The sequence below is a fragment of the Falco naumanni genome, chromosome Z (assembly GCF_017639655.2).
Source record: "Falco naumanni isolate bFalNau1 chromosome Z, bFalNau1.pat, whole genome shotgun sequence".
Taxonomy (NCBI): Eukaryota; Metazoa; Chordata; class Aves; order Falconiformes; family Falconidae; genus Falco; species Falco naumanni.
The window spans coordinates 32,351,904-32,379,486 of NC_054080.1; the positions used below are offsets into that span (position 1 = coordinate 32,351,904).

At 38.1% G+C, this 27,583-nt stretch overlaps 1 protein-coding gene across 6 annotated transcripts in view; it reads left to right on the forward strand.

The window, feature by feature from the left end:
* The window catches only part of HOOK3 (hook microtubule tethering protein 3), a 94,092-nt gene that overhangs the window by 23,161 nt on the left and 43,348 nt on the right, over positions 1-27,583 (forward strand). For 4 of the 6 annotated variants that reach the window (XM_040579253.1, XM_040579257.1, XM_040579255.1 and 1 more), the window contains exons 3-8: positions 2,021-2,093; positions 10,602-10,652; positions 13,722-13,854; positions 15,947-16,014; positions 25,693-25,755; positions 27,186-27,269. In XM_040579253.1, coding sequence (XP_040435187.1) covers positions 2,021-2,093; positions 10,602-10,652; positions 13,722-13,854; positions 15,947-16,014; positions 25,693-25,755; positions 27,186-27,269 — 472 coding nt within the window. Of the gene's footprint in view, positions 1-2,020; positions 2,094-8,213; positions 8,311-10,601; positions 10,653-13,721; positions 13,855-15,946; positions 16,015-25,692; positions 25,756-27,185; positions 27,270-27,583 lie in introns of all 6 variants that reach the window. The other 2 variants (XM_040579258.1, XM_040579256.1) reach the window with 2 other exon arrangements.

A 27,583-nucleotide genomic window follows, 5' to 3' on the forward strand; every position in this document is an offset into this window, starting at 1 on the left:
CTGGTGAGGCACAGGTAATTAGGCCTACCTGCTTTGTCACTCAGCTGCATAAACGCTTTGTAGTTGTGAGTCTGTTGTAAGCAAAATTCACTTAGGTCTTCTGGGAATTGCCAAGGACAATCTGAAAGGTGCTAGGGTGCTTTTTGAACTCCACACCTCAAACAGAATCAAACTCTCTGGGCTATCTACATGGGGCTTGAACTCTCCTCCCCCCCCCCCCCCCCCCCCCCCCCCCCCCCCCCCGTACAGATTATTTTATTGTGATTGCGTAGAATTTAGGCAAATTAAGACTTTTTGCAAGAAGAGCCATTTGTTGCATGAGAAAGCTGAATGTGAGCCTTCATTTCTAGTAGATCTTGTATGTATTCAGCTCAATTTCATCCTTAGTTTTACCTGGTTTCTGAGCGCAGAGAAGCCATTTGAAACCTATTTGGAAACATCTGTTTCAAAAACAGATTAAATTCTGGATAAGACATTGCTTTTTCTGTTTCATAGTTTAAGATTCTGTCATCTGTGCTAGAACTGCACTGTTTTTGAATGGGAGTAATTTGGAGTCATCAACTTAACTAGTAATTAAAGCTGTTCTTCCAGCTATATGTTTGCGGATGCCATGTCAGAGGAAAGGAAATACACCGTAATCTTCACCAGACTCTGTAACAGTATGTGTAAAAATAGCAATTTGAATGTGTCAGTAGAGAAACAGTGTTGTTTGTGATCTCTCTCCATTGCTGTGTGTTGTATCGTGGGCTACTTGGCAGACTTTGATGCAATGTGAAGAAGACATTGGGGTGAAGACAGAGTACAGGAGATATTGTGCCTCAGGTCCAAAGTGAGGTTACAAACTCTGTGCCCTAATATAAGTACTGATGTAATTGCTGCATCCTGCTCTTAAAAAGAGAGCTCAGTCTGGAGGCTTCTTCTTCGTGGCAGATACGGCAGTAAATCTAACTACTCGGCAAATGCAGCAGTGTAAGTGCAGAAATTAGAATACTTCACGTGAAACTCCAACCTGGCCTACCGCACTGACTCTTAAGAGCCTTACACTTACAAAAAAGTTGGTTTTTTCCCCCCAACTATATTAACTTCATATGTTGGATGAAATATGAGCCTTTGTTTATGTTATGTTGACCTATTCCTTTAAAACCAGTTATTTGTAGTACAGTCCATCTCCTTACTTTTCATCATAACATTTTCAAAATTCTCTACGATATAAGGAAAACATGGTTTAAGTGAACGGTAGACAATGTGAGCCTTTTAGATGACATTGGAACCTGGGGGCAAGAGAGTCTTGGGAGTTGTCTTGAAACAGCAACTTATGGAAGGTGCTTGTAAGGAAAAGGAAAAGGAGGGAAGAAGTATACTTTACAACCAGTAGGTGTTCCATACTTTGTCTTGATTGCCTTGTCAAAAGTGCAGAAGATAAAAAAAGCTTTCAAAGAAGGGTGTTCACATTAAGGTTTGTCTAGAGTTACCATGAGAAGAGATTTGCAAAACCTGATAGTGTTTGGTAGCTGAAATAACAAATAACTGTTAACTTCAGTGATTGTGTTTGACTCTTCTCACCATATAAAGGCAACAGTTGTATTACTCCACTTCAAGTTTCCCATTTTAGAAGTTGAATAGTTTTAAGTAGTGTATAGCAGTAGGGATCCATAATACATGTAAAAGTATTGTTTTAACACTTCCAAGTAATGCAAGCAAATATTGCTCTAGCACCAGCTAATAAATTGGAGGAAGAAGAACTTAAAGAGAAAAACTGGCAAAATGCGTTCCAAGTACAGCAGCTTCCTCAAAAGTATTAGCTACTCACGGCACACAAATGAAGCTGTGCTGTCAACAGAGTGCAAGGCCTTAGAAAAGTAAGTAGTAGAAGGTTTCTGAACTATATACAGGCCATGTGTCATATACAGAGGTCATCACTTAAATAACCTTAGCCTGAGGTAGAGGCTTAATTACTAAGGTATCTTCACAGCTTCTGTAACCTGTTTTTAATAAACACTCTACATTTTTTGTGTTTCAGAGATCCAGCTTACTTTGATGAAAATTGGCTGAACAGGATCAAAACAGAAGTAGGAGATAATTGGAGGCTAAAGGTATTTGACTGACTTTGCTTGTCTGTAAATCTGTATTTCAGTTCTTAGTACAATATTGTGTCTAAATATTAGCATATTTCTAGATTAAGACCTTGCTTTGTAGTACCACATTTTGAATTTTATACCCTTATAGTTACGCTTCCTTGGTTTTTATGTTGTTAGTCCTGCACAGTTTAGTGAAGAAGACACTTCGAGTTTGTAAATGGGTTTCAATTTAAAAGGAAAACATAAAAATAAAATTTATGCATAGATTACCTCTTTGTTTTTTAAATGTTGAATGAAAGATTTTTTATAAATGCAAAGTGTGAGAGTAGCATTAAAAAAAACACACTGAGAAGCAACTGGATAAAAACAGCAGACTAATAAGCGATTATTGAAATAAAAATGGTGAAGTGTTGTTTTCTTTTACTTCGTCAGCTCTGTGCGATTACTGACCTTTAGGAGAGGAAGTAATGTTTTTTTGTTGTTGTTTGTCCTCAGTATGTGTTTTAACCACAGTCTATTTGCTGGGTCATTTGTATCGTTTGGTATTCTAATACTTTCTCTATGAACCTTAAGGGAATAGAATTTACAGTGCTGTGGCTGAGGAGCATTTTGGCTTATAAATCCCAAAAGAACAGAGTTTCACATGCAAATGTTAGTGTAGTTTCTGACTAGCTTTCTTCAGGGTGTGATATATGTACCTTTCTAAATTGCCATTTCCAGCCTGACTGCTTGGGGAAACAAAATAGTGATGGTTTGCATGTTAGTTCATGTTACCTATAAAACCATTTTGTTGGCCACCAAAAACCCTTCTGAGCATCTGGGGAAGGGCTAGAACTGTGAAATGCTCTAGTACTTACAGGCTCATCAACATCACTTGCTGAATACATAGGACACACATGTTAAATGCTGCTTGAGGCAAGGATGGAGTATGCTGCTGCTGTGTATGTTTTTAGTTGGCCAGTAGACCTGTTAGGGTGGTCTCTGCTGCCTTCCTGACTGTGTGGAAGTCTGATCTTTAGAATGTTTTGTCTACCAGGGCTGCCAGCAAAAATGTGGGGTATATTGATGAGGATATATTGACTGGCTGGTGAATAAAAGAGTGAACCCTAAAAAAGCTTTTAGTTCTGCTGGTTGTAGAGCAGTGAATTTAAATGAACTTTTCAAAGAAGTGTGTGGAATTGCAAGTGAACAGCTGGATGCAAGGTTTTGTTTCTCTAAAAAAATTCCATGTTTTTTTCCTGAGGAATATTGAGATCTTGGCTATTAAATTTGGAGAACAACAAATTGAAAACTGTTTGTTATAATGGCATTTCAGCTGATTGAATGTGGACCAGCAGCTTCTGTAACTCTCATATGGAGCTTGAGGAATAATTTTTTCATGTCTCCCACCAGTTTGGCAGATACTAAGGCTTAGCAGGTGTGAATTAAAAAAAATAAAATAATTGAGCAATCTAGTAACTTCCTTATGTGACTGAGATTGGAAAAACATCAGATCAAATTTCAATTTCATGCTGGTGTCATTCCTTCTTGTTTTTCATATATCCATGCAAATAGAAACTGAAGACTGATTATTTGTTGTTGTGGTTGAGCTGTATATGCCAGCTTTTTGTGTAATTTTTTTTATTCCAATTTCCTTTTCATGAAGGATACTGAAAGGCACAAATGTGATATTTTAACCTATTTTGTAACCAGGAAAGCAATCCTATACTTTGCCAACTGTTGTTCTGCTTTGTATGTGAGTAAATACTGTTAGTAATCTAGTTGTTTAAGTGTCTGTCAGTCAAGCCGTCATTTGTAGTCTGGCTTGTAGGAATGCTTTCAATCTGTGCACATCTATTTGTTTGTCACTAGATTTAAAATGCAGGCAACATACTTACACATGACTGATAACAGATTTCATGTTTTGAGAAACCTCATGAGAAATGATAGTTGGGTTGTCTCACTGCCTCGCAAATCAAGACAAGAATCTGAATTATCTATGCATGTTGCTCTTTGCCTCTAGTATCATATGGTGTAATAGTCGCCACTTGTACAAGCTCTCAGTATTATGTACCACATAAAGGGAGCCAGTCTGTAGGGAAGTAAGTTAAAAAAAAAACCACCAGAATGTCACATGCAGGTAGCTCTACTTTGGGGAACAGTGGTTAGAATGGCCTGATAGAGGTTAGTGTAGGCTTGATACAGCTCTCCTAACAAATGCTGGAAAGAGTTACCCAGAAAAATCACACAGTGGTTGACTCTGAATTTGATGCTGTCCTGTATGGAGAATAAGCAAGAATACATGGCTCAGCTTCATTATGTTTTGGGTTTAGCCATTCACTTTCCAATAACTGCAAGAATGCAATCTTATTAAAAATATTTTTTACTGTTTTTTACCAGTTTATAACAAATGTATGCATTCACAGGGATGTTCTATGCTTTGTTTCAGGGCAGGTTGTCTGACTTGAGAGACTGAACAATGCACAGGGTAGAAAAAGGGAAATGGTGTAGCTCAGGGGACTTGCAAAGTAAGAAGCATTCAGCAAGCATTCTGTGTATTACAATTGAACAGGTTTTGTCAACTGTTTTTAGTAGAAAAACATGTTACTACTTTGGGGTTAAAATCTCTAGGGCATAGCATACATCACTGTACATAGCAGTTTGTTTTCTCTTGGGCAACAAAAAACCCTGATTCTCCCTGCTGCCTGAGCTGCACTTTTATGTTGTGGTAAAAAAAAAAAAAAGGGGGGGTGGGTAGGGAGCAAAGACATATCTCTTCTGAGAAGTACAGCTGAATACTTTAGTTACAGTTTAAACTGTAGTTTAAGCAGTAGTATTTAGTTCTGAAGAAAGCGTTTGGAAATGAAACGGCCTTTACTGAAAATGGGAAACAGCGTAGAAAATAATTGTTGCCAAAATTTTGGAGGAATGAAATTCCCTAATGAAGACACAAATGTAGTTCAGTGTCACAGGAACACCAGTAACAGGACAGAAATTTGAACAGTTAATGGTACATGTGTCAGTTTTGGCAATTACAGAAGAAGTTGTTGGCTGAGGAATTGTCTGAAACTGACACTCTCTTCCTCACTCCCCACCCCCCCCAGCCCCCTTTCTTTCAGTGTGGTTATACCTAGCTTGAGAGAGGAAGGAAATACATTGTTCAGCTTGATTTCTGACTTTTTGTTTTTCTGGACTTTTCGCTTCGGCATTCAGACTACAGCATCAGTTGAAAGTACAATTTTATCGATGTTTATAGTAGCAAGCTGTGTTTGTTCCATTACTGAATAGCACATTCAAACAATAGGAGCTACTAGACTTTCTGCAACTAGTACAGTTTGAATGCCCTGCATTTGGGCAATATTGCAAAACAATAATCAATGAACTTGGAACACAGACTACTTAATGCTGTAATCTAAATAAACCTGATTTTTTTAAGTGATTTTGACTCCCTGGACTAGTACAGTTATGTTTGCTCTGAATGCTCCTACAGTACAAACTGGGTTGGTCTGGTGGAGTAATGGAAGCTAGTTTTCAGTGTATACTATTATATTTATGCTACTTTCTTGTTCCTTTACAAGGGGAGGGAGCACTTATTCACGAGCAGCCTTTTAGAGGGCAGGGTTTTTTTCTGATAAGGGTGGAAGCCTGTCATGTGGATGTTTTTGTGCAAGCAAGAAGCAGAGTTTATAGGTATATTGTAAGCCAACATTCCTGTCACAGGTAATTAGCAACTGATGTATTTAATTCTGTTTCAGTATACCCTTAATTCCCAAGTCAACAGTGTGTCCAAATATGTTTAATTTGTGAATGCTCTCTGTGTTCAGAGTCACATTTATTTTTTCATTCTTGTGGTCTAGCTCAAGGTAGTGTCTGTATGTGTTCTTTTGGGGATTTCTTTTTGCAGAAGACAGGCTGGAGGGGGATAACCCCCAAAGCTAGTGGACACTCTTTCTCTAGGCTTCATTACCTCTGTAATCAGTGAAGAGACAGGCTCCTGCAGAATGTGATTTAGAGCAGAAAACTGATGTATGTCTTGGGAACAGTGCATGCACACTCCCTCTCTCCTCCTTCCCTCCCTGCCCCTTTCAAGCGCAGCCAGGAAGAGTACCTTAATGAGGTACCTGAAGCTGGTTGATTAAGAATTCTCACCATTTGCAAGTGTGCCCTAGCAATGCTTCCAGAGGTTATAAGGTTCTTAATTATAACCTGTGTGAAGGGAAGTAGGTCTGTGTGTAGTTACCCAGGAAAGATACTGATTAATAGCATTTCAGAACATTAGTTTTCCCATTCAGACACTTAAGGACCTGAAATGCACAATGATAAGTCAATTTACACTGGGTCTTCAGCGCAAACAAGATTTCAGTCATATATGTAATGATAAATGCAAAGCTGGGAACTGGCTGTCATAATGTTAGAGAGAAAACAGGAGGTTAAATAACCCAAGTTCTCTTTTTGTCAGCAATCACAAGCTGAAGGGCATTTCTACTGTCCACTTGCCTCAGGCTTTCCTTTTGTTGCTTAAGTATATATATTCATAAAGAGAGAAATCTAGATGACTGCTCTTACAGACCCTCAGTTTGGAACCAGTAAATTGTAATTAAATAAAAATAAAGATTTCATGACAGATGGGGGGGGGGGGGGGGGGGGGGAATGAGACCACCACCCCAAACAGTTAAGTTGTATGGTGTTGACAGATTGTGTGTTGCCTTCACTAACCCAGGACATACCATCTCTGCTTTCATTCCAGTCAGTTTATCAGGTTAATGCTGTGTAACAAGGATCAGACTCATACTGAAGAGTGTGTGCTAACTATGTAGTACTATACTACAGCAATGATGACTGTAAACTGAGAAGGTAATGATCATTTAACATAAGGAACATCCGCACAGCTCTGCTGTGGATACTGGTGAAAGTTAGGTGTTCAAAAAATGAGTGCTATCATGCAGATTGTCTTTGTAGATGCATTAGTTCAAAGTGAATGTCCTCTTCTTTGGTAATATGAGATTGGGGAAACAAAATAAGACAGATGGAAAAGAGGTTGAAATTGAATAGAGATTTATCTAGAAATAATTAATAATCCGTCTGTTGTGAGTTGCAATGGCTTTTGAAATGGAATAAAGCATAGTTGTCGCTTTTCCCCGCCCCCCCAGTAAGTTTAATGTCTTTTCCAAGAGAGGTATGGGTGCAGGGAATGGATGTGAAAAGAATTGGGAGGATACTGTACATGCTTTGTGTGGAAAAAGAGGAAGTCAGGTTGCTGATGCAAGCAAATAATTGTCCCATGTGATCATCGGCTGATCTCCAGATGATGATACAATGCTTTACAGTCATGATCAATATTGGAAATATTCTCTGTTGTGTTCTATCATTGCATAATTTAACGGTCTTTGTTAACTAGCTATAGTTAGGTTTCCCCCATGTGCTTAAGAAACAGAAAAAAGAATTCTGAAAGCCATCACCTGCTTCGATTTAGAATTCTGATGTAATTGGTTGTCTTTAACACTTTCTTGTGCTGTTGTTCATTTCATTCATCTGTATTTGAAGTCTTCCTTTTAAGAACTCGCTATGACCTAACAAATGCTACTGTAGCTACTGAGTTGAATCTCAAAATAGAACAGATTTGTGGTAGTTTCCCCAGAACTATTCTTTGCCAGTGGCCCATCTGTAGATCCATTTAATGTATTCACTGCAGCCAAGTTAAAAAAAAAAAAAGAACTTGAGAGCCCTCCAAGTAATCGTGAAGATCATTGTTAAATTTAAGCCAGTCTACAAAGACTCTGCTTTAGCTTTATAATTGTCTGATTGTGTGTGAGATACAAAAATGGTACAGTTAACTCTTGAGAGCAAGTTAACCAAGTACTGCTGATTGACAGTGGAATAAAATAGGACCTCAGAGACAAGATTTGTTTTCAGTTCATGTGCTGTTTTCTTCTTCCAAGGATGCTGCCCTATATGTTAGTTTGATGCCAGATTTTGGTCAATATTGAGTTTGTTCCAGCATCACAGCATTAAGCTTTATGGAAGTTCTGTGGAGGAAGATGACTCTGTTTAAGGAATTTTTAAATTTAAACAGTGCTTCCAAGGAAAGGGGAAAAGAAGTATTTTGTAGATGGGTAATTTCCATTTTGTTTCTCATTTTTTGGAATTATGTTCAAGTTCAAGGTTCCTCACAATGCACGAAACATCGGTAAACTGGACTTAAATTTGCAACACGACCTTTATGTTTCTGGGGCTCTTTCTGCAGCAGACTCAGGTAAATTACAATCTGGAACATTTTAATGAATCAAGTTTGAAAATTATATTCCAATCAGTGCAGTATTCTTTGTGGTGATTTGAGATGAAAATAAAATTCTTTACATTTCTTTAAATTCTTAAATCTGTGGCAGACCTTGGTTATGATTGTGCATAGCCTTTGAGTGGTGGTGGTGACTGTTTCTGGGCAGACAGCTAGAAGATAGTTGTAGTTCTTACAGAAACATGATGTGTTATTTATAATATTACAGAAATAGTATGTGTTTGGGAGTAGAAGGTGTAAACCTGAAAGTAAACTAATTATTATGCTGTTATGGGAGGGACAGTAAATATTGTTACATACTTGCTCTCATGTAGCATCTGCAGTTCTCATTCTAGGTTGTCAGAATATTTGATTCGTCACTTTTCAAGTCGAAGTAAATTATTGTTTCTTTTATGACTTAAAGTTCAGTGATTTTGAAGACAATCAGGATGTTCTTACATCTTGATAAGGGGTCAGCTTTTGCTACTTGTTTCCAAAAGGGAGTGGATTAATAGGAGTAAGGTAATCAGATCATTATCACTTTGGATTTAATGGCTAAATCTTTTAGCATGTATTTAGGCTGTTCCTTTCTTGAATTTCTCTTAGAAAAGAGACTGGATTTTGCTTTCATTACCTCATTTTGTCTGTTGATTGTGAAGTGTTGAGTTTGTGCCTGAACGTCAGTATCATGTTCCTAACTGTTTTCTGTAGTGTTTCCTCAGATCTTTTGGAAGATAAGTGACTTCTGTCAGAGGACATAATCTTCTAGCTGGATAGTTTTGGAATATAATCAAGAATACAAAAGTTATTGTGGGCTTTAAAGACTGGATTTAAGAGTTTTCACTCTGCCTTCCTTATAGTTCTATAGTTAGCCACTGTCGTCAGCAACAGCACTCTGTGAATACCGATTTAATCAGGTTCAGTCTTTGTACAACCTATTCATAGAAGTCATAGAATTGTTTAGGCTGGAAAAGACGCTTAAGATCATTGAGTCCAACCATAAACTTTCACACTACCAAGTCCACCACTAAATCGTGTCCCTAAGCACCATGTCTGCACACGTTTTTTAAATACCTCCAGGTATGGTGACTCAGCCATTTCCCTGGGCAGCCTCTTCCAATGCTTGACAACCCTGTCAGTGAGGAAGTTTTTCCTAATGTCCAATCTAAACCTCCCCTGCCGCAACTTGACGCTGTTCCCTCTTGTCTTATTGCTTGTTACTTGGGACAAGAGACTGACACCCACCTGCCTACAGCCTCCTTTCAGGTAGTTGTAAACAGCGATAAGGTCTCCTTCTCCCCAGCTAAACAACCCCAGTTCCCTCAGCTGCTCCTGTCACAGGAGACAGTGTACTGCTACTATTACCTAGATTTCTTGGTAAAATACTTGGGAGATTATTTAGTAGGAATCTGTCGCTATTACCTTCAGCAAAGTTTTCTTTCCCCGCCCCGCCCCCCCCCCCTTTAAATATCACCTATGAGATCCATGGGGGATTTTTATAATTTTAACTGCACTCTTTGTCTTGATGTACAGATATTTTTTTTTAATGTAAATGGATTTTTGCTGGAAAGGGAGTGGTGTTCAGTACCAGAGAAGTGTGGCACAGATTCTATACAACAGGAGACACCTAACTAGTGCCATTGGATATGCAAGTGAGCAGAAGCTATCTTTGTATAGCAGTGTGGGCATCAGTGAGAAATGTGAATTTTGCCTTGATAATGTAAGATAGACATTCAGTTATAAAGAAACTGGGTGAAGGGGACACATGAACATGAAAATTAAAGAACTAATAGGAATAATTAATGAGAGAGTTAATAAATTAAGCTTACATAGTTGGGGAATAAAGGATATTGAGCAGTAGCTGGTTTTTGTTTGGAAGAAGAGGTTTATCTCTGCAGAAGGATCACTAGGATATTTTAAGAGAAGAAAGGAGAAAAAGACTGTTTCAACTTCTGGATGCAAAAATAATCCTAAAATAAGTACTCCAAAAAATATTCATGCTTTAAAGTCTTATCTAAAGCCTATCCAAGACAATGTGATGTCTTTTATAAATTTAGGTGGGTTCTGTCAATTAATAAAGACTTGTGATCAAGTCTGGAGGCCTGATCATAAGAGTCTATTGCATAACTTTCATGATTCTAAATGGAATTGCTCAAAGTCTCATTGTGCAAATAGATGTAATTGTATGATTCTTCTGTGATTGCCTACTTCATGATCATTTCTCTGTAATTTATTCCCTGCATTTATTGTATTTCCTTCTTGTCAAATAGGTAAGCAACCTGAAGAAAATTTTAAAAGGAATATTGGATTACAACCATGAGGTAAGAACTGTTTTAAGTAATCTAGATCTGCTTTCCTTTTTTGTTACATATTTTGGTTAACCTATTCAATATAAGTTATATTTTACCAATTAAATCCTGACTTTCTTGGAAAGTGATTGACATACAGAGTGTTTCATGGCCTGTTCTCAGGTGTTAGCCTTCTCTAAAACTTACGTGCTGTATTGAATACTCAGAGTTGCCAGAGGAGTCTGATGTGCAGTCTGCTGGTCTGATGTGCAGTTGTACAAACAGTAGATGTTTTTGCTGACTGTGTTCTGCCCATGGACTTTTAACAGTTTTTGACCTGTATCTGAATTTCTTTTCACACACACACCCCCCACCCCTGTGCTCCAGCTAAAGATTGTCTCTTCCCTGGCTTTTTCCCTTGAGGAGAGAGAGTAAAGAGCCTCTCCCCATGATAAAATTTGCAATGAAATGTTTTAGTCCTGAGGTACTGGGGTCTCTCCTTGGCATTTGCTCTTATGCTATTGAGCAAACTCAGAAATTAATCACTCCAGAGGAAATACAATATATCCGTTTTTTCAGTGGTGAATTTTCAGTTGAAATATGCTTTCAGTTTCAGTGATGTTTTGAGGCAAATTGATCTTTACAGGCTGCAGCACAAAATCCATAGTATGTATGTTCTGGACATGGCTTGTCTCAAAATATTAGCTTCTCATAAATATTTCAGAGGAAGATATTTGTTAATGAACTTAAGTCTTTAAAAATGAACAGATTTTCAGAAAAAAGTTTGACTCAAGCTCATATTCAGTGGATGTCAGGTATCTGTGTTGAAATGAATTTTGAAAATTGATAGTTAAGCAAGCTGGTCATAACGGACAAATATAGAAAGGAACAACTTGTTGTTTATAACAAGTTAATACTATTGTGAAAAAGTGATCCCAGTGTGATGATTAAGTTACTGATGTGAGAACTTCACTACTAAGCAAGCTTAGAGTTGTTTCAAGCTGATTAGGTTTTGTATAATGCATATTTATGTTTAACTGTATTTGGTTTGATTTCTTTTTTTTTTTTGGCTGAGGCAATGCTTGTCATGATAATTCTACTATGAATCCTGGTTATGTTTTCTTCAACCTGATTCCCTGTCCTAGCTATCACCTTCTACAGAAATATAGATTTGAATTTATATGGACTTTACCTGATGTAGCTAAAAGCCTTTGAAAAGCATATAAGCTAATTTTGTTCATCTTCAAAAACTCAAAATTATGAATTGCATTCAGGAGGACAGTCTTCCAATAGCTGTCGTATGTTGCTGTCTCTTATCAGTTATAGTATGGAAGGACAAGAAGCCAAAGTCTGCATGCTGTGTTATGCCCCACTGATCTTGCTGTAGAATTCTGCTGCTCTGTAATTGAAACTTTTGTTTTTACAATTGAGATCTTTTATGTTTATTTTTTAAAAAGGGGAAAAAATGCTCTTTTTCATGTCAAGATATTTATTGCAGAGTCTAGCCTTTATTTTCATATCTCTTTCACTTCAGTTTTTTTGTTGGATTAAAATCGTATCTCATGTTTATTTCAATCTTCTGTTTACACATTCATATTCTTGGTTTCATGATAATGCCTGTTGATATGGCTCTTAGCTTCAGCTTTCTTCAACAGCATTGATGAAGCCATTTGTATTGTTAACTTAAATCTGGCATTGCCTTTGAAAGAAATTAAGAAGTACAGATCAATATATAAATATGTCAGATTTACATAATTCAAATAATACTGTGTTATGCAGTATTATTGCAGTCTTTATACAATGGTAACATTTTCCATTGTGCTTGATGCATTCACGGATTTCTTATTTTCTCACTAGAATGACCTAAAGGAAGTCTTTTCCAATAAGAATGTATCTGGGTCCTTCAAATTGTACAAAAATTTTTAGTGATGTTGGTGCTTATTCTTTGAGATACCTGTTTAGAAAAAAGTAATGCCACAATGCAAAAAAACACTGTATAAAACAAGAAAGAACTTAACCACAACAATTCCAGAAAGCTGAACTCTGGAAAACTTTGAATGGCTTGATTTCAGTGTGTTCTTCATATACATCTGTTAAATGTTTTTTATAAATACTTTTACCTCATTTTCTTCTTTTCTTGAGTATTAACACAACAAAGGGCATCCAGCAAGCAAATGATTGGTTCCCTCCATAGTAATTGTTTCTTTATTGCACTCTGCTTAAGAAGTGACAGTTTCTTTTTATCTGCAATTAATGTGTCAGAGATGTTTTTAATTCCATATTTCATATTCATATTTTCAGCCCCCTGAAAGCTCTTTATGAACAATTTAAAAGTATTGTTTCATTTCTTCTACTGACAATCATTAATGTAAATCCTTCTTAAGTATAAATCAGATTACATTAATTGTAAGTCACATGAGGTTTTTGTTTTGTTTTGTTTCCTTCTGTATGTGGGCTGTGTAATTATGTATTGTGCTACTACCTCAAGTTCTCCTCCGTGGAACTAGCTTTGTTAGCTCTGAGACTTGCTAAATATCCTTGAATTTTCTAGAAATGTGAGGCCAAGTGATGGAGTTTTTTACTGTCTTAAACTTGCCATCCATCAGTCCTAGATACATATGTTGCATAAGTGAAATATTTCAATTTCTGGCTTTCTAGTGGTAAAGAAATGAGATTTATGTATAATACTTTATGCTATATATTTCATATAAGGTGGTTTTTAGGCATTAGATTTTTTTAATAGGATGCTTTTTTTTTAAAAAAGTGTTATTATCCATGTGCTATTGATCATTGTGGAAGCCTGCCTTTGTTAACTTTTATCTGAAAAAAAAAAATAATCTTCCAGGTTTGAAACTATTAGTTTCTTACTAGTTAAGACAGTCAGGTTTCTCTTCTCCCAAATATTAGTTGTGTCAAGCAGTATGGTTTAATATTTGGATGTTAGGTGTTAGGCAATTCAGTTTGTTTTAAAGTTGGATTGAAAACTATGTTTAAGTATAAGTGAATTGCTTTTGTTGATTTGGAATCATCTTTGTGTTTCAAAATATGTGTGTGTGAATATGTGTAGTGATACAGACATGTATGTATTGGGTCTTCATACAGATTCTGGGGCAACAGATTAATGACTTCACCCTTCCTGATGTCAACCTGATTGGAGAGCATGCTGATGCTGCAGAGCTTGGGAGGATGCTTCAACTTATTTTGGGATGTGCAGTGAATTGTGAACAGAAGCAAGGTATAAAATTTTGAAAGCATGTTTTCTCCCAGGCAGTGAATAAAAATCTAGCTTGTTGTGTAATTACTTAGGGGGAAAATTATATTTCTCATGTTGCTGTCAGAGGAAAATGTGGGGTTTTTGTCAGTGATGACATTGTTTTGTACTACAGATAATAACTTGTTTTGCTATAAGCTTCACTAGTTTTGGAGTCTCACATTGTGGAAATGGTTTTGCTTCTAATATACATGTTTTCAGTTTTTCTTTGCTGAGCTGAAAAGGCACTCTACACAAGAAAATTCTTGGGCCCATCCTTTAACCATTTATGAAGTAGCTTGGGATAATTAAGAAAGAAAAAATGTGGCTGTTGCACTATTCTGTGTAACTCTTGGTTTTAGGGGTGCATTCCAGTCGTCATGTTACTACGCAGTCAAAAGCCATCAGTGTGGCTTAGGGCTGCACTGAAGATGTCTAATGTGATTTGGGATACTGTAGTTTCTGAGACTTTTGCATGGGATTGACAAATAGGAAACAGTGATGCTGGCAACCATGCCCTTCTGGGCAGCAGCCGAAGACCAAGTGTGATACCTTAAGGGCATTGAAAATGTCACTTGAGGCATCTGTTAGGTGGTTGAATCCCTCTTCAGCAGTCACCGAAAGAGACTTCGTCCTCTCTTGACTCCCATGGCACCAGCTGTCTTATCTGACCTGCACAGGTAGATAAGGACCCATTAATTTTTCCTGCACATGCCACAGAGGATGTGATGAACAACAGAGACACTTGTCGAAGTGTCCCAGATCTCATGCTCTAAACTTGCCTTGGGTGCAGGGTGTTATTGCTCAATTACCTTAAATTGTTCTTAATTCAAGCCAGGTAGCAAGGCAACTACAAACATTTAACACTTAAAAACAGGAAGCAGAAGAAAAGGTTTATAAAATACACATGTGTTTAAGTTGCATCAAATATCTGTCTCTTCCTGATTTAACTTAATTCTGGTTTCCTTTCTGAAAAAAATTGCAGCCAGGGTTTCAGACCCTTTGTCTTCCTCTTGCATTATGCATATTAGTTTTTTATAGCTAGTTTCCCCTTTCCACTTTTCTCAGGTGTCTAAATCACTTTAAAGTAAATTCAGAAGGAGAATTTATTCTTTTAATCAGGAGACAGTCTGGCTATCGTATTAATTAAAATAGAGGTGGTTTTCTTGCATGAGTACCTTAATAGATTTTTATTAGACCTCCTGTACTCCTTGTTTTATGTAAAATTATCTTCCTTTTAGTGACTGTTTGGCATCCTCAAGTGGGAAGTGTATCTTATTCCTGCATTTCTCTTACTCTTTCAGTCTGGACTTCAAAAAATTTGTCAGAAATACCAGAACAGTCTAGTTTTATGTACTTCGATTGAAACGTAGCATGATCTAATAAATGACTCTGAGGTGACTGATTCCCAGCATTTTCCTCATGGGAAAATCGTTAGAATACAGGTCACATGTAAAGATGATCGTGTCTGACTGGAAACCATATGCTACTGGGCAAGTCAAACTCCTTGATTTAGTCCAAATGTCAGAATCTGTCCTTATAACCCTGTATCATCTTACAAGGTACCTGCTGCGTAATTCACATCTACACATAGGTGAGGAATGAAAAAGTGGAGGGGACTTACTTGTGATGCCGCAAAGAAGTAAGAACAAATATGAAAATGCCTTGAAATGAGGATATTGTAGGAAGGCAGGATGTTTTTGTTAACTTATGAAAGAGGACAACCTATGCAAGGTTCATATACTTCTATAGCCTGAATAGTTTGGGAACAAAGTGAGAAAAGGAAGTTAAGTAGCTATTTCAGAAGTGAGAGATGCCAGAAGGAAAAAGAATGGATGACAACAGTGTACTTTTTTCATAGTTGTAGACTTCCAGTGAGCCTGGATTTCTGTCTGAACAGACTTCTAATACTAATAAAGTCTTGCTGAGTTTATTGACTTGGAACTTGAGTGGTGATTATACATTTCAGTGTCATCTGTGGCACCTAGTCACTTTGTAGGAAGGATGCAACTTCTGATCTCATGTTCTGTGTGACTTGAGTTTTAACAGTAACATTTCAGAATGCTCTTATTTTCAGAGTACATCCAGACCATAATGATGATGGAAGAATCGGTTCAACATGTTGTCATGACAGCCATTCAGGAGGTATGCTGGGATGCCCACAGTGTGTAAAAGTTCAGCCTGTCAGTGTTGTACAAAAGTCTGCTTTTTTCTACTTTGGAAAAACAAAATAAGTGGCATAGATTTTGCCATTTTACATGGAGAAATATCGTATTTTTCCTTAGAAAAGCTTGCTTTTTGTCAAGGAACTCTGGTTGAATGTCCCACTTTTCTTTAAATCTAGAAGTTTGAAACTTCTAGATATTTTTGGTACTGGGTTCCCTTTCCTTTACCTTTCCCACCCTATGGCTCCTGAATTACACTAGACTGCTTTTGTATGAGTAATCAAATACTGTAGGATTTCTTCAAAATTTGTATCCTGAAATTGCAAAACTCCCATCAACTGTTAATTAATCTTCTTGGCTTTGTTTTTGTTTTTTTTTTACTGGACAAGTGAAAAGAGAAGTGGATAGTATAGTATTCTTTTGTCAGCTGTACTGTTATGAATAGGCTAATGAAGGTAGTTGTGCTAATACGTTATTATGAGTTAGCAAGTATACTGCAGTGTGTTTTGTAGAAGTGTTCTCCGGTAGTAAATTAAAACTATAGTGAAATACAAACCACAGTGTTAGGGACCACTACAACCATGAAGCTGCTGTGTGACTTCTTACAGAGTCTAGAGTGCCTGTCAGTTTTCATAGATGGAGGTTTACTGCAGGGCAGGCCACTGAGGAAAGAAGGAAATCGCTGGTAGTCGTTTCTTCTGAACCTGAACAACAGAAACTAAATTCCACATTGATCTCTAGGGCAATTTCATTTTTCTGTAATGTCTGAACAGAGAAAGATGTCAGTGAGTCTAGAGGGACTTTGTCCCCTATCATTTTGTCCAGTGCTGTATCCACGCAGTCATACATCCTGTTGTCTGTGTGAGGACTGCTATCTATAACATTGCAGAGGGGACTTTTGAAACTAGCATTGAAAGAATCCTTATGCTAAATCATCTTCCAGTCAGTGCTGTTAAGTACCAGTTTGCCTGAGTTTTGGGATCTATTACTTTTGCATTCTTTTTAACTGTAATACAGTGTTTTGGAGGATTTTTCTAATGTCTACTTTTATTAAACCCAACTTGCAGCATTGCTTTATTCTGCACTGTCTTAAAATAGTAAACCTTTTCTTATCCTTCCTTCTTCTGTTGAAAATCTCCTGTTTGATTTATTTAAAGATCTCCTTTATTTGCTAAAATGGGCAGATCTGAAGCAGCCCACAGTTTTTGGCATTTGATGAGTAGGAATTTAATTTGTTTAGCGTTTAAGTCCTTTCTCAGAGGTGGGGAGTAGAAGTGGGGAGAAATCACAGGTTAAGGTTCTGTTCTTCTGAAATAGATTTTTGAAACTCAGTGAATCAAAAACCTTACTGTTCAGGTACTCGTGCAGCTCTGAGTGAATTTAATGCTGCCTTCCAAGCTTCTTAGAAATCCAAAGTGTTGAGGAGGATCTCAGGTACTTAAAGAGGTCAGAAAGTGTCAAAAAAGAAAAATAAAAACTCTGGGACACTTTGAGAGCAGAACCTCCCTCCACTATTTTTCAATGGTTTTGGGAGTCTGGAGAGGTCCCAGTCAACTGGAAGCTGGCAAAGGTTGTCCTGATTTTCAGGAAGGGGAAGAAGGAAGACCCTGGTCATTACAAGCTGGTCTCATTTCAGTGCCTGGCAAATTTATGGAGGTTATTCTGAAAGTTACTAAAAAACACTTGAGAGACAATGCAGTCATTGATCATAGCCAGCACAGGTTCACAAGGGAAAAGTTCCGCTTAACTAACTTAATTTTGACTTTATGACAAGGTTACTCATCTAGGTGACCAAGGGAAGCCAATAGGTGTGTGTTTATTTTATCAAAGCTTTTAATACTGTCTCTCACAGTATCCTTCTCGACAAAATGTTCAGCATACATTTAGATAAGTTCATAATATTTTGGGTAAGCAATTTACTGATGGACTAGTCTCAAAAGGGTTATAGTAAATGAGGTTATGTTAGGCTGGTGACCAGTCTTGGGGGTCAGTTTTAAGGCAAGTGTTCTTCAATATTTTTATAAATCATCTGTATGCAGAAATTGAATGTACATTAAGTAAATTTTGCTAATGAGCTTAAACTAGGGAGGAGCTGTGGACTCCCTTGAGGTTAGAGTGACCTTACAGAGAGATCTGGGTAGGCTGAAGAGCTGGGCATTCACCAACCATATGAAATCTAAGAAGAGCAAGTGCTGGATTCCCCACCTGTAATGGGGTAATCCTGGTTATACATAGAAACTGGGGGACAAGAGGCTGGAGAGCAGCCCTGTGGAAGAGATGTGGGGCTTTGGGTCCATGGAAAGTTGCATGTCAGTCAGCAGTGTGTCCTGGAAGCCAAACAGGCCAGCTGTGTCTTGGAGTGTGTTTAGCACAGCTGGTTGAGGGAGGTGATTGTCCCACTTTACACCACGCAGGTGCAGCCCCACCTTGAGCAGTGTGTGTTTTCAGTGCCTCAGTATAAGAAGGACATCAAACTATTAAGAGTGTCTGGAGGAGAGCAACCAAGATGGTGGAAGGTTCTGAGGGCAAGACTTGGGAGGAAGTGGCTGAGGTCAACTTAGTTTGTTCATCTTGGAGAAGAAAAGGCTGAGGGGTGACATCGTTATGGTCTACAGCTTCCTCAAGGAGGGCAGTGGAAGGCGAGCTGTTGATCTCTCTGGTGACCAGCAATAGTACAGGAGGAAATGGAACAGAGCTGCATCAGGAGAAGTTCAGACTGGACAGCAGGACAAGGTTCTTCACTGGGAGGGTAGTGGGTCACTGAAACAGAGTCCTTAGGGAAGTGTTCAAGGCACTGAGCATGTTGGAGTTTTGAGTGTCTGGCCAAGGCTTTTAGTCGTATGGCTTAGTTTTAGGCAGTCCTGGAAGGAGCAGGGAAGTTGGACTCTATGATGATTATGCATCCCATCCAACCTGAGATACTCTATGATGGGAGTTTAAATACAGAGAGCGTTTTCAGAGCTGCACCTGCAGTCTGTGCCTTTGGAGGGCTGAAGCTTCACTGAATTTAGGGAGGTTTTTCTGTCCCTTGGACTCAGAGCAGCTCTCACAATCCAAGTGACTTGGACTAAGCAATATATAGGAGACACCAAAATAAAATGCCTAGGAAAGTAGTTATATATGCATATTTTAGAAGTTAGTATGTCACCAAAGTCAAACATTTCAAAGCATTTGACATGCAGGTACTCTTTCTTCAGAATTAGGTATATAAAAAGATTTCTGTAAGCTTTACTGATATATTATGTAATTTGTTCTTCTGTTTCAGCAAAGCACGTATTTTTTGATATTTCTTTGGTTTTCATAAATAATCTTACTCATCAATATATTTCATGAGGCACTGTAGAACAAGCATGTGCCCTGTTTTCTGTTTTTTGCATGAAGAAGCTGATTTTTAAATGGAAGAAGGAGCACTTTGTTTTGTATTTTATTTGGTCATTTCAGTTTTTTAATAAATTCTGACTCCTCAGCATTTCCTTTCTTCACTTACTGAAGTGTTAAAATAAAATAGCAATAGTAAAATACGCTTGTGCTCTATAAAGGTTTTATAAATTGAACAATGGTCTTCTGTTACTTTTTCAACGCAGTCAAATTGATCTGGTGTGTTGCCAGCACCTAGATTCTTAGGTTCTAATATGAAGACGTGCTTTTCTAAATGCAGGCTATGCACAAGATAAAATACTGCAAAAAATATCACCTACTTATAAATCAAGTATTGTATATTCTATAATATATGCTCTTATATTCTGGTTATATTATTATAATTTATTATTACTTACAATTAATGTATTACTATATATAATATGACATACATATTTTGTTTCATAATTTGCAGATTTTTTTAAAGGCCAAAAAATTACTTTAGCCATTTTGTGTTTCTCTTTCCTTTTCTTGACATCCTTTGGAAAATCTGCTGTCATTTTCCCAAGTCTTCTTTGAGCAGACAAGTTCATTGTTGATGAAAGTGGTAGCTGGAGAAATTGTTTGCCTTTGCTCTTTAGAACATCTCTAACCTTTATCACGTAGCAGGTATCAGTACAGGTCAAGTTGATAGTCAAAATACAGGCTCTTAACAGCAATGTACTAGAGGTAGTGTTGAAAACTTGCCTGGGGTGTATAGCAAAAGGTACTTTCTGTCTGGATTAATACAAACTGTGTTACTTCCACAAAGCAGAAACTGTTTGGGTTTGTGGGTTTCCCACCCCCCATCCCGTACGTTGTCCTGACTGTTTAAAGGTTCATCTTGTCTGAAGTAAAAGTGTTTTTTGAACACCTAGGAAATAATAGAAAAAGACTTCTGTGGGTCTGTCAGTCGTACTGGAGGAAGAAGCTGCATCAAAGGATACACACTATGTGATACATAGCCTTGACTCTTAAAAGGCAAACAAACAAAAAGATGTTTAAAAAAAGTAAAACAACCTCCTGAATACAGAAGCTGGATTTTGACTGTTTCATGGACACTTAAATAACCTTGTACAATATTAATGACCACAGAAGAAACATTTATATAAAGCAAATGTTTTGAACATTTACCATCATCTGGAATGGTGCAGCTGCATTTGCAAAATCATGCAGATCATGTGTAGGGGGAAAAAAAGCATTCATAATTCAGGTTATTCATGCATGCAGATTTTGTGATTTACCCCTTCCCTAATCTTTATGTATCCATGACAACACAACTTGTTCATATTTTGCAAGCAAAGCAGTTAAAAAGTGAAGGTTTTAATGATATAAAATTAGCAGATCTACAAGTATTTTTTAAGACATTGTACCAAAGCTTTGAGCATGTAAATGTATAGATGTAAAGGATTACAAGGAATGACAACTGGTTCTCATAAACTACACAAAAAAATATAAAACTTGTTATGTTGTGCAGATTATTGTACCATTTAAAATCCAGACTTAAGTCTTCAGCACAGAACAAACTCTTTTAATTTTAAATGACACTTTAGTTATTTGAACAAACACTTGTGCTGCTTCAAGTCTTCATTCTAAATATGCAAAGTAAACCAGAAAATGAGCAAGGAAGTAAATGATAGTTGTTTGCTTTTTCACTGTGGAAAGCTCTTAAGCAGACTTTTCCTTCTACTGTAGAGGCCTAATGCAATGGCTTGATTTTGCAGGCACTTTTTTGATTTCCCTTTTCATAATGAATTCACTTGTAAAATCTCTGCACATCATCCTTTAAAAGTACATGTGAAAATAGAGTATAATACTAAAGCTAAATTATGCATTTGGAGCTGAAAGCCAGTTGCAGTGCTGCGAAATTGTGAAGGCAGATCTTTATGCCCACCTGTAGTTTTGCTTCTGAAAAAAGAAAACTTGCAACTATGGAAGGAGAATGAGAAGGCCAGTTCCTTCTGATTTTTATTCTCTTGAATCAGCCAGCTGAAATACAAATGAAGGAGTTTGCCACTCTAATCTCAAAAGTACTGGCATTGGCCCATACCTCTCCAGACCATGTGTTTTAGTATCACACTTGCAAGTTGTGTGTGAAGCACTGAAACTACAGCAGTATATCAGGAATGTGTCTGAATGTGAGCTTGTAAATAAAGGAGATTTATAGCAGAACACAGCAAGGAAAATTGCTTTAAAAATCAGTAACAGCCTACTAGTATCATCAGATTAGTAATAAATAATGCAGAAAAAGCTAATATGCATGCTGTTGAGCAAGTAACTGATGAAATGAGCATTTTGGAGCTCTAAACTTCAGTAGTACCAGAAGTGATAGTATCTGGTGGTCAAAAACCAAAGTGAAGAATAGGGGAAAATGGGCAAGCCTGTTATACTTTTTTTTTAGGTGGATGGAAGGTGTAGTGTCTGTTTTGAGTTGACTTGCATGTCTGTATGGAATCCTAAACCACAGCATTCAGTAAAATGTTTCTTGAATTTTTCAGGAAATCTTATTAAAGAGAGAGAAGCTTGGATAGGTAGGTGGAGTTATACCTTATTAGCTGTGCTGTTTGTGGTAAGGTGTTATTAAGCTAGAAGAAGCTGGGTAGAGGCAATCCAGAACCAGAGCACAGTCAGGGCATTTGCTTACATATACCATTGTCCTCTCCAGTGTGAGGGGAAAAGATGAAGGCATCCTTCACCCTGATAACTCTGCCTTTTCACCCCACTTCTTGTTTATTGTTAACTGATGGCCAGAAGTTGTGTTCCTGTATTACTAGTGAGCAATCAGGTAATCTTGTTCCTGTTCCTTGTCTAGTCATGCTACCGGATGCAGCACAATCCCTTAAATGTCTTCTTTAGCATCCCTGCCATATTGCAGGCCATAACATTGCCAGATGCATTCTGTTGCATTGAATCAGTCATCTGCATATGTGGCTGTGGCTGTTGCCTTCAGTGCTTCATGCCAAGTAAATGAGGGAAAGGCTGTGGATGCTGTCTTCCTGGACGTTGGTAAAGCCTTTGACACCATCTCTCACAGCATTCTCCTGGAGAAACTGGCTGCTCATGGCTTAGATGGGTGTGCTCTAACCTGGGTTGAAAGCTGGCTGGATGGCTGAGCCTGAAGAGTGGTGGTGAATGGAGTTACATCCACTTGGCAACTGGTCACAAGTGGTGCTCCCCAGGGCTCAGTATGGGGGCCAGTCCTGTTCAATGTCTTTATTGACAGTCTGGATGAGGGGATTGAGTGCACCCTGTGTAAGTTTGCAGAGAGCACCAAGCTGGGCAGGAGTGTTGGTCTGCTTTGGGGGTAGGAAGGCTCTGCAGAGGGATCTGGACAGGCTGGATTGATGGGCCGAGGCCAGTTGTATGAGGTGCAACAAGGAGAAGTGCCGGGTCCTGCACTTGGCTCACAACAGCCCCAAGGAAGGCTACAGGCCTGGGAAGAGTGGCTGGAAAGCTGCTTGGTGGGAAAGGACCTGGGAGTGTTGGTCAACAGCTGGTTGAACGTGAGCCAGCTGTGTGCCCAGGTGGCCAAGGCAGCCAACAGCATCCTGGCTTGTATCTGAAAGAGCGTGGCCAGCAGGGCAAGGGCAGCGATCATCCCCCTGTACTGGGCACTGGTGAGGCCACACCTCGAACACTGTGCTCAGTTTTGGGCCCCTCACTGCAGGAGGGACACTGAGGGGCTGGAGCGTGTCCAGAGATGGGCAATGAAGCTGGTGAAGGGTCTGGAGTACGAGTGTTATGGGGAGCGGCTGAGGGAACTGGGCTTGTTTAGTCTGGAGAGGAGGCGACTCAGGGACTTTATTGCTCTCTGCAACTGCCTGAAAGGAGGCTGTGGGCAGGTGGGAGTAGGTCTCTTCTCCCAGATAACAAGCAACAGGACGAGAGGAAACAGCCTCAAGTTACACCAGGGGAGGTTTCTAGTGGATATTAGGAAAAATTTCTTCACTGAAAGGGTGATGAAGCATTGGAACAGGCTGCACAGGGAGGTGGAGGAATCCCTGGAGGTCTTTAAAAAAACATGTAGATGTGGTGCTTAGGGACATGTTTTAGTGATGAACTTGGCAGTCCTGGGTTAACGGTTGGACTTGATGATCTCAAAGATCTTTTCCAACCTAAATGATTGTATGATTCTATGCATACTTCCCATGACATTCCTGGTACAGGCCATGGAGTTAAAATTCACTAGTTCTGTGTAACATTCACGCTAAACCCACATCCTAGATCTGCACTGCCTAATCCTTCTCCAGCTCATGTCATCTTCTCTGATTTCTGCTAAGGGTTCTCAAGGATAGGATGTTTTGGAGAGATGGCAAAACCTGCTGAAGAATAAAGGGATTGTATCACGGGCCTCGGCCTGCTTCCCTTAGGGTGATCCACAGAACGCAGCACCACCACAGTGGCCCCTAGTGGGTTGTACAGCTGCGGGCCTGCGGCGGGCCTGGGGCAGGACACCACGCTTGTCACATGCCGCCTGGGACCTGCCGGCTGTGAAGTACTGGCTTAAATGGGGCAATTTAGTGTCTGAAATGTGTTGGTGAACAGTGTTGTGGGGTATAGGATAGGGAGAGGATTTGGTTAATATGGATGTCTCTGTTAGTGCCTGCAAAAGCTTTTGTACGGTAGCTAGTGAAATGGTGTAATTGAAAAGTGTATACGTATCACAGAGCAGAGGGGGACAGGAAATTCTTGTTTTAGATGCCAAATGATAATCAGCTTAGAAAACATGGCCCTAAATTAAATACAAGTTTGTAATGCCACCATATATGGTAAAGAAAAAGACATGTGACTTCATTTGTCAGGGGACAGCACTGAGGCTAGGGGCTTTCTAATTACTGTTACAGATTCTGGGCTTCATGGAATGCTTCATTTCGGAGTAGTTTGTCATTGTAAAGATGTAGAGAAAATAAAGGAAGTCAGTTAGCGATAGACATTGTCAAGGTCTGAGGAGGACTGTTAGGTACAAATAGATGAATTTAAGCACGTGGCATACAGCTAAATCCCCTTAAGGATATGCGGAAAGGGAGAGAAATGTGTCAGACAGAAATTTTCTTTCATACACCATATTATAAACAGAAAGGATGGAGAAGAAATTCAAGCTCTATGCTGTGTATCCACAAAACTCTGCCAATGAAAAGTAACGCAAAAGCACTGATTTTTGGAAGGAATAAAAGCAGCCGTGTCTCTGGAGAGAGTAATCGGGCTAGACAGCACACCTTAGGAAAGAAATCTTGCCCTGAATTTGGTTAGGGTAGGGCCTTTTTTGTTTCTTACTTCCATGGATTGTGTCATTGCACAGCTCAAGTTTTTTGTTTGGTCAGGATGGCAGAAACCAACAGTGTGGTTCTGTAATGCTGCCTTTTGAGTTAGTTACAACCAATTTCTTCTTTGGAGGACTGTTTCTTCATGTGTACTACAACTTTCAGTAGTAACTTGACCTTAACCACCTTGGTGGAGGTGGGTGGGTGGAGGTCTTTGGGCTACAGATCTCATTACATTTGATTTAGTTTTTAACTACCGGTGTAGCTGCTCAGTGGCTTACTAAAAGAAAACTTTTGTACCAACTTTTTATCTTTTAGTAAGCACAGCAGTCAATTTGGAGGCTTGCTATTTTTTTGTTTTGTTGTTTAATTCATGCATAAAAGCAAGGTTTTCTAGACTAAAACAACTACTAGCCATTCCTACAATAAAACAGGAGTTAGTATGAAAGGAATTGTAATACTCATTTCAGGAATACTCTCTGTAGCCTTTCTTTTTAAATTTGCAAGTTACAGACTACTCCAGAGCAGGAATTTTGATCATCTTTGTTTTGCACAGTTAGCTGAGATACGTGTCCCAACTGCAGTTAAATAAATAAGTTGATGTGAACTTCCAGGTGATCAAAAAATGCAAACCACTGGCAGAGAACGGTTAAAGGCAGATCTTGCATGGTGTGTTGATAGCTACAATCATTCCAATGCCACTTCAGTAAAATGCATAGCAGAGTGTACTATAGGTTACTTCATAGATAAAGAATGTGCATTGTCAGAAGAAGAAGAGATTACGTAAGATTTATTTTAGTGTGTTTTAAATATTATAAATTCTGAAGTTTTCTTTCTGTAGTTGTTTCTGAAAAAGTTATATATAAAAATGAAGTTAAACTTCTAAATGAGGTCAGATTGAAGCTCCCAGAAGTTAAAATCAGCCTGATGTTCATTGAAGCTTAGCTTTTAATATAAAAGTAAATCCTTGCTTTTTCTAATCCAGTGTAATCTAATTGCAGTTGATGAGTAAAGAGTCTCCAGTCTCTGTTGGAAATGATGCTTACGTTGACCTTGATCGGCAGGTATCTAAGACTAGATGTTTCTTTTCCTTCAATCATAGCACATCAGTGGCCAGTCATTTTGCTTTACTAAAAAGACTTCTTTCTTTAATCATGAAAAGGCTTTGTGGGAAATTCAATTAAGGCGTGTAAAACTGAATTTCAGTATTTCAAATCCTTTTGCTTTATAAATGTAGTTTACCCATTTTGTGCATTTAAAGAAGAGGAAAAACTACATTTGGAAAACAAGTTTAGCTGTATGACATAGTATAGCAAAACTGCAGACCAGTGCAATCTTTGGGTATTGAGAAAGAAGAATAAAAAGTGTATGGTATTTGAATATCACTTTTTTTGCCAGTTCCTACTTGCAAAGTCAGTTTAAAAAAACACATAGATTTGGCTGAAAATCCTTAAAGCAGTCCTGGGAACTGTTACAATACATAAGAGAAATTTTCAAATGCTTCCCTGTCTGATATATTTAAAGAATATGCAAACCCGATTTTTTTCTTACTAGCTTAACCTCATGCTAATGCTGTCCTACTTCCTCGTTTTTTTCCTAATTGAGAGGCGTAGCACAGTGGTGTTCCCTGTGTTCCTCCATCCTGCTTTCTCTGCAGAAGTATGTAAGTTCTGGCAGATGGAATTATTTTTATATACCATTAGGCCCTTGAGAAGTAAAACTGAAAAAATAAGATACAGAGATGCTGTTTGAGAAAGTCCACCTAAAATTCATCATATATAATAATACATACCTATATCTCTGTATACATAATATGCACACACCTGTTTTGTCAGGTAAATTTTCTTGTAGCTGTTTTTTATGTTATCTTAACTGCAGTCATGCAAACCTGCAAGATACATATCTTTGAACATAAAGGCTTTGTGGGAAGTATCTGAACATTTCCCACTGCTTACAAGATTCAGTGCCCTTTTTCAGAAGGGTGGGCTTCTCCCTTCACCGTGTTAGTGGTATTCCTTTTGTGCAGTAAGAGTAGTTCCCAGTCACTACAGAGATTTTACCCTAATTGTCCATTCCCTGTATTCCACCTTCCAGTCCCTTCTGTATTTGAAAAGTAGATTGAAAACTGAATTTATGCATTCTTCATCCCTAAAGAAAAGTGGTATTGACAATTTTTTCAGTGTACAAAGCTGATGATTTCTTCAGACCCAAATTCTTCAGAATTTCAGTCAATTCATAGAACAGATGTGATAATTCTAATGCATTTTTGTAAGTCCAGATATTGCTTTTAGGTATGTTTACTTTTTGCTGTCACACAAGCTGAACAGTAATCTTATCTGCTTCTTTCTTTCTTTCTAAGAGCAGAATTGCCTTAGTTTTCAAAAAAATTAATGTATTACCTAAATGTAAAAACAATTTTACGGTCATGTAGTTCAGGATATTTTTAGACACTTCACAGAGTGATGGAGCTATAAATGTTTGTTGTTTATGGTAGCTGAAGAAAACTACAGAAGAATTAAATGAAGCTCTAGCAACAAAAGAAGAAATTGCCCAGAGATGTCATGAATTAGATATGCAGGTAGGTTTGCTATATTGTCTGTATTAATTTTGAAGTGGAAAAGAGAGATGTTACTTTTTGTTTTCAGCCACCTAAAAATTATAGTGTGATAATGTGATTTTTGAAAGGGAGATGAAAATTGCACAGTAATTATTTTGCTTTACTTGTGCTAACAGAGTGAATTTCGTTGTTTTCTTATCTTGATGCAGTGTTGCCAGTATTAAGATTATTTGTACTAACAAAAGTTCTTTTCATGCAGGTAAGAAGGGGTTGAGCTGTGTGGTTAAACTCTTTTCATTAGACAAATCTTGGAGGTTATGCTACTGTAACAGTTT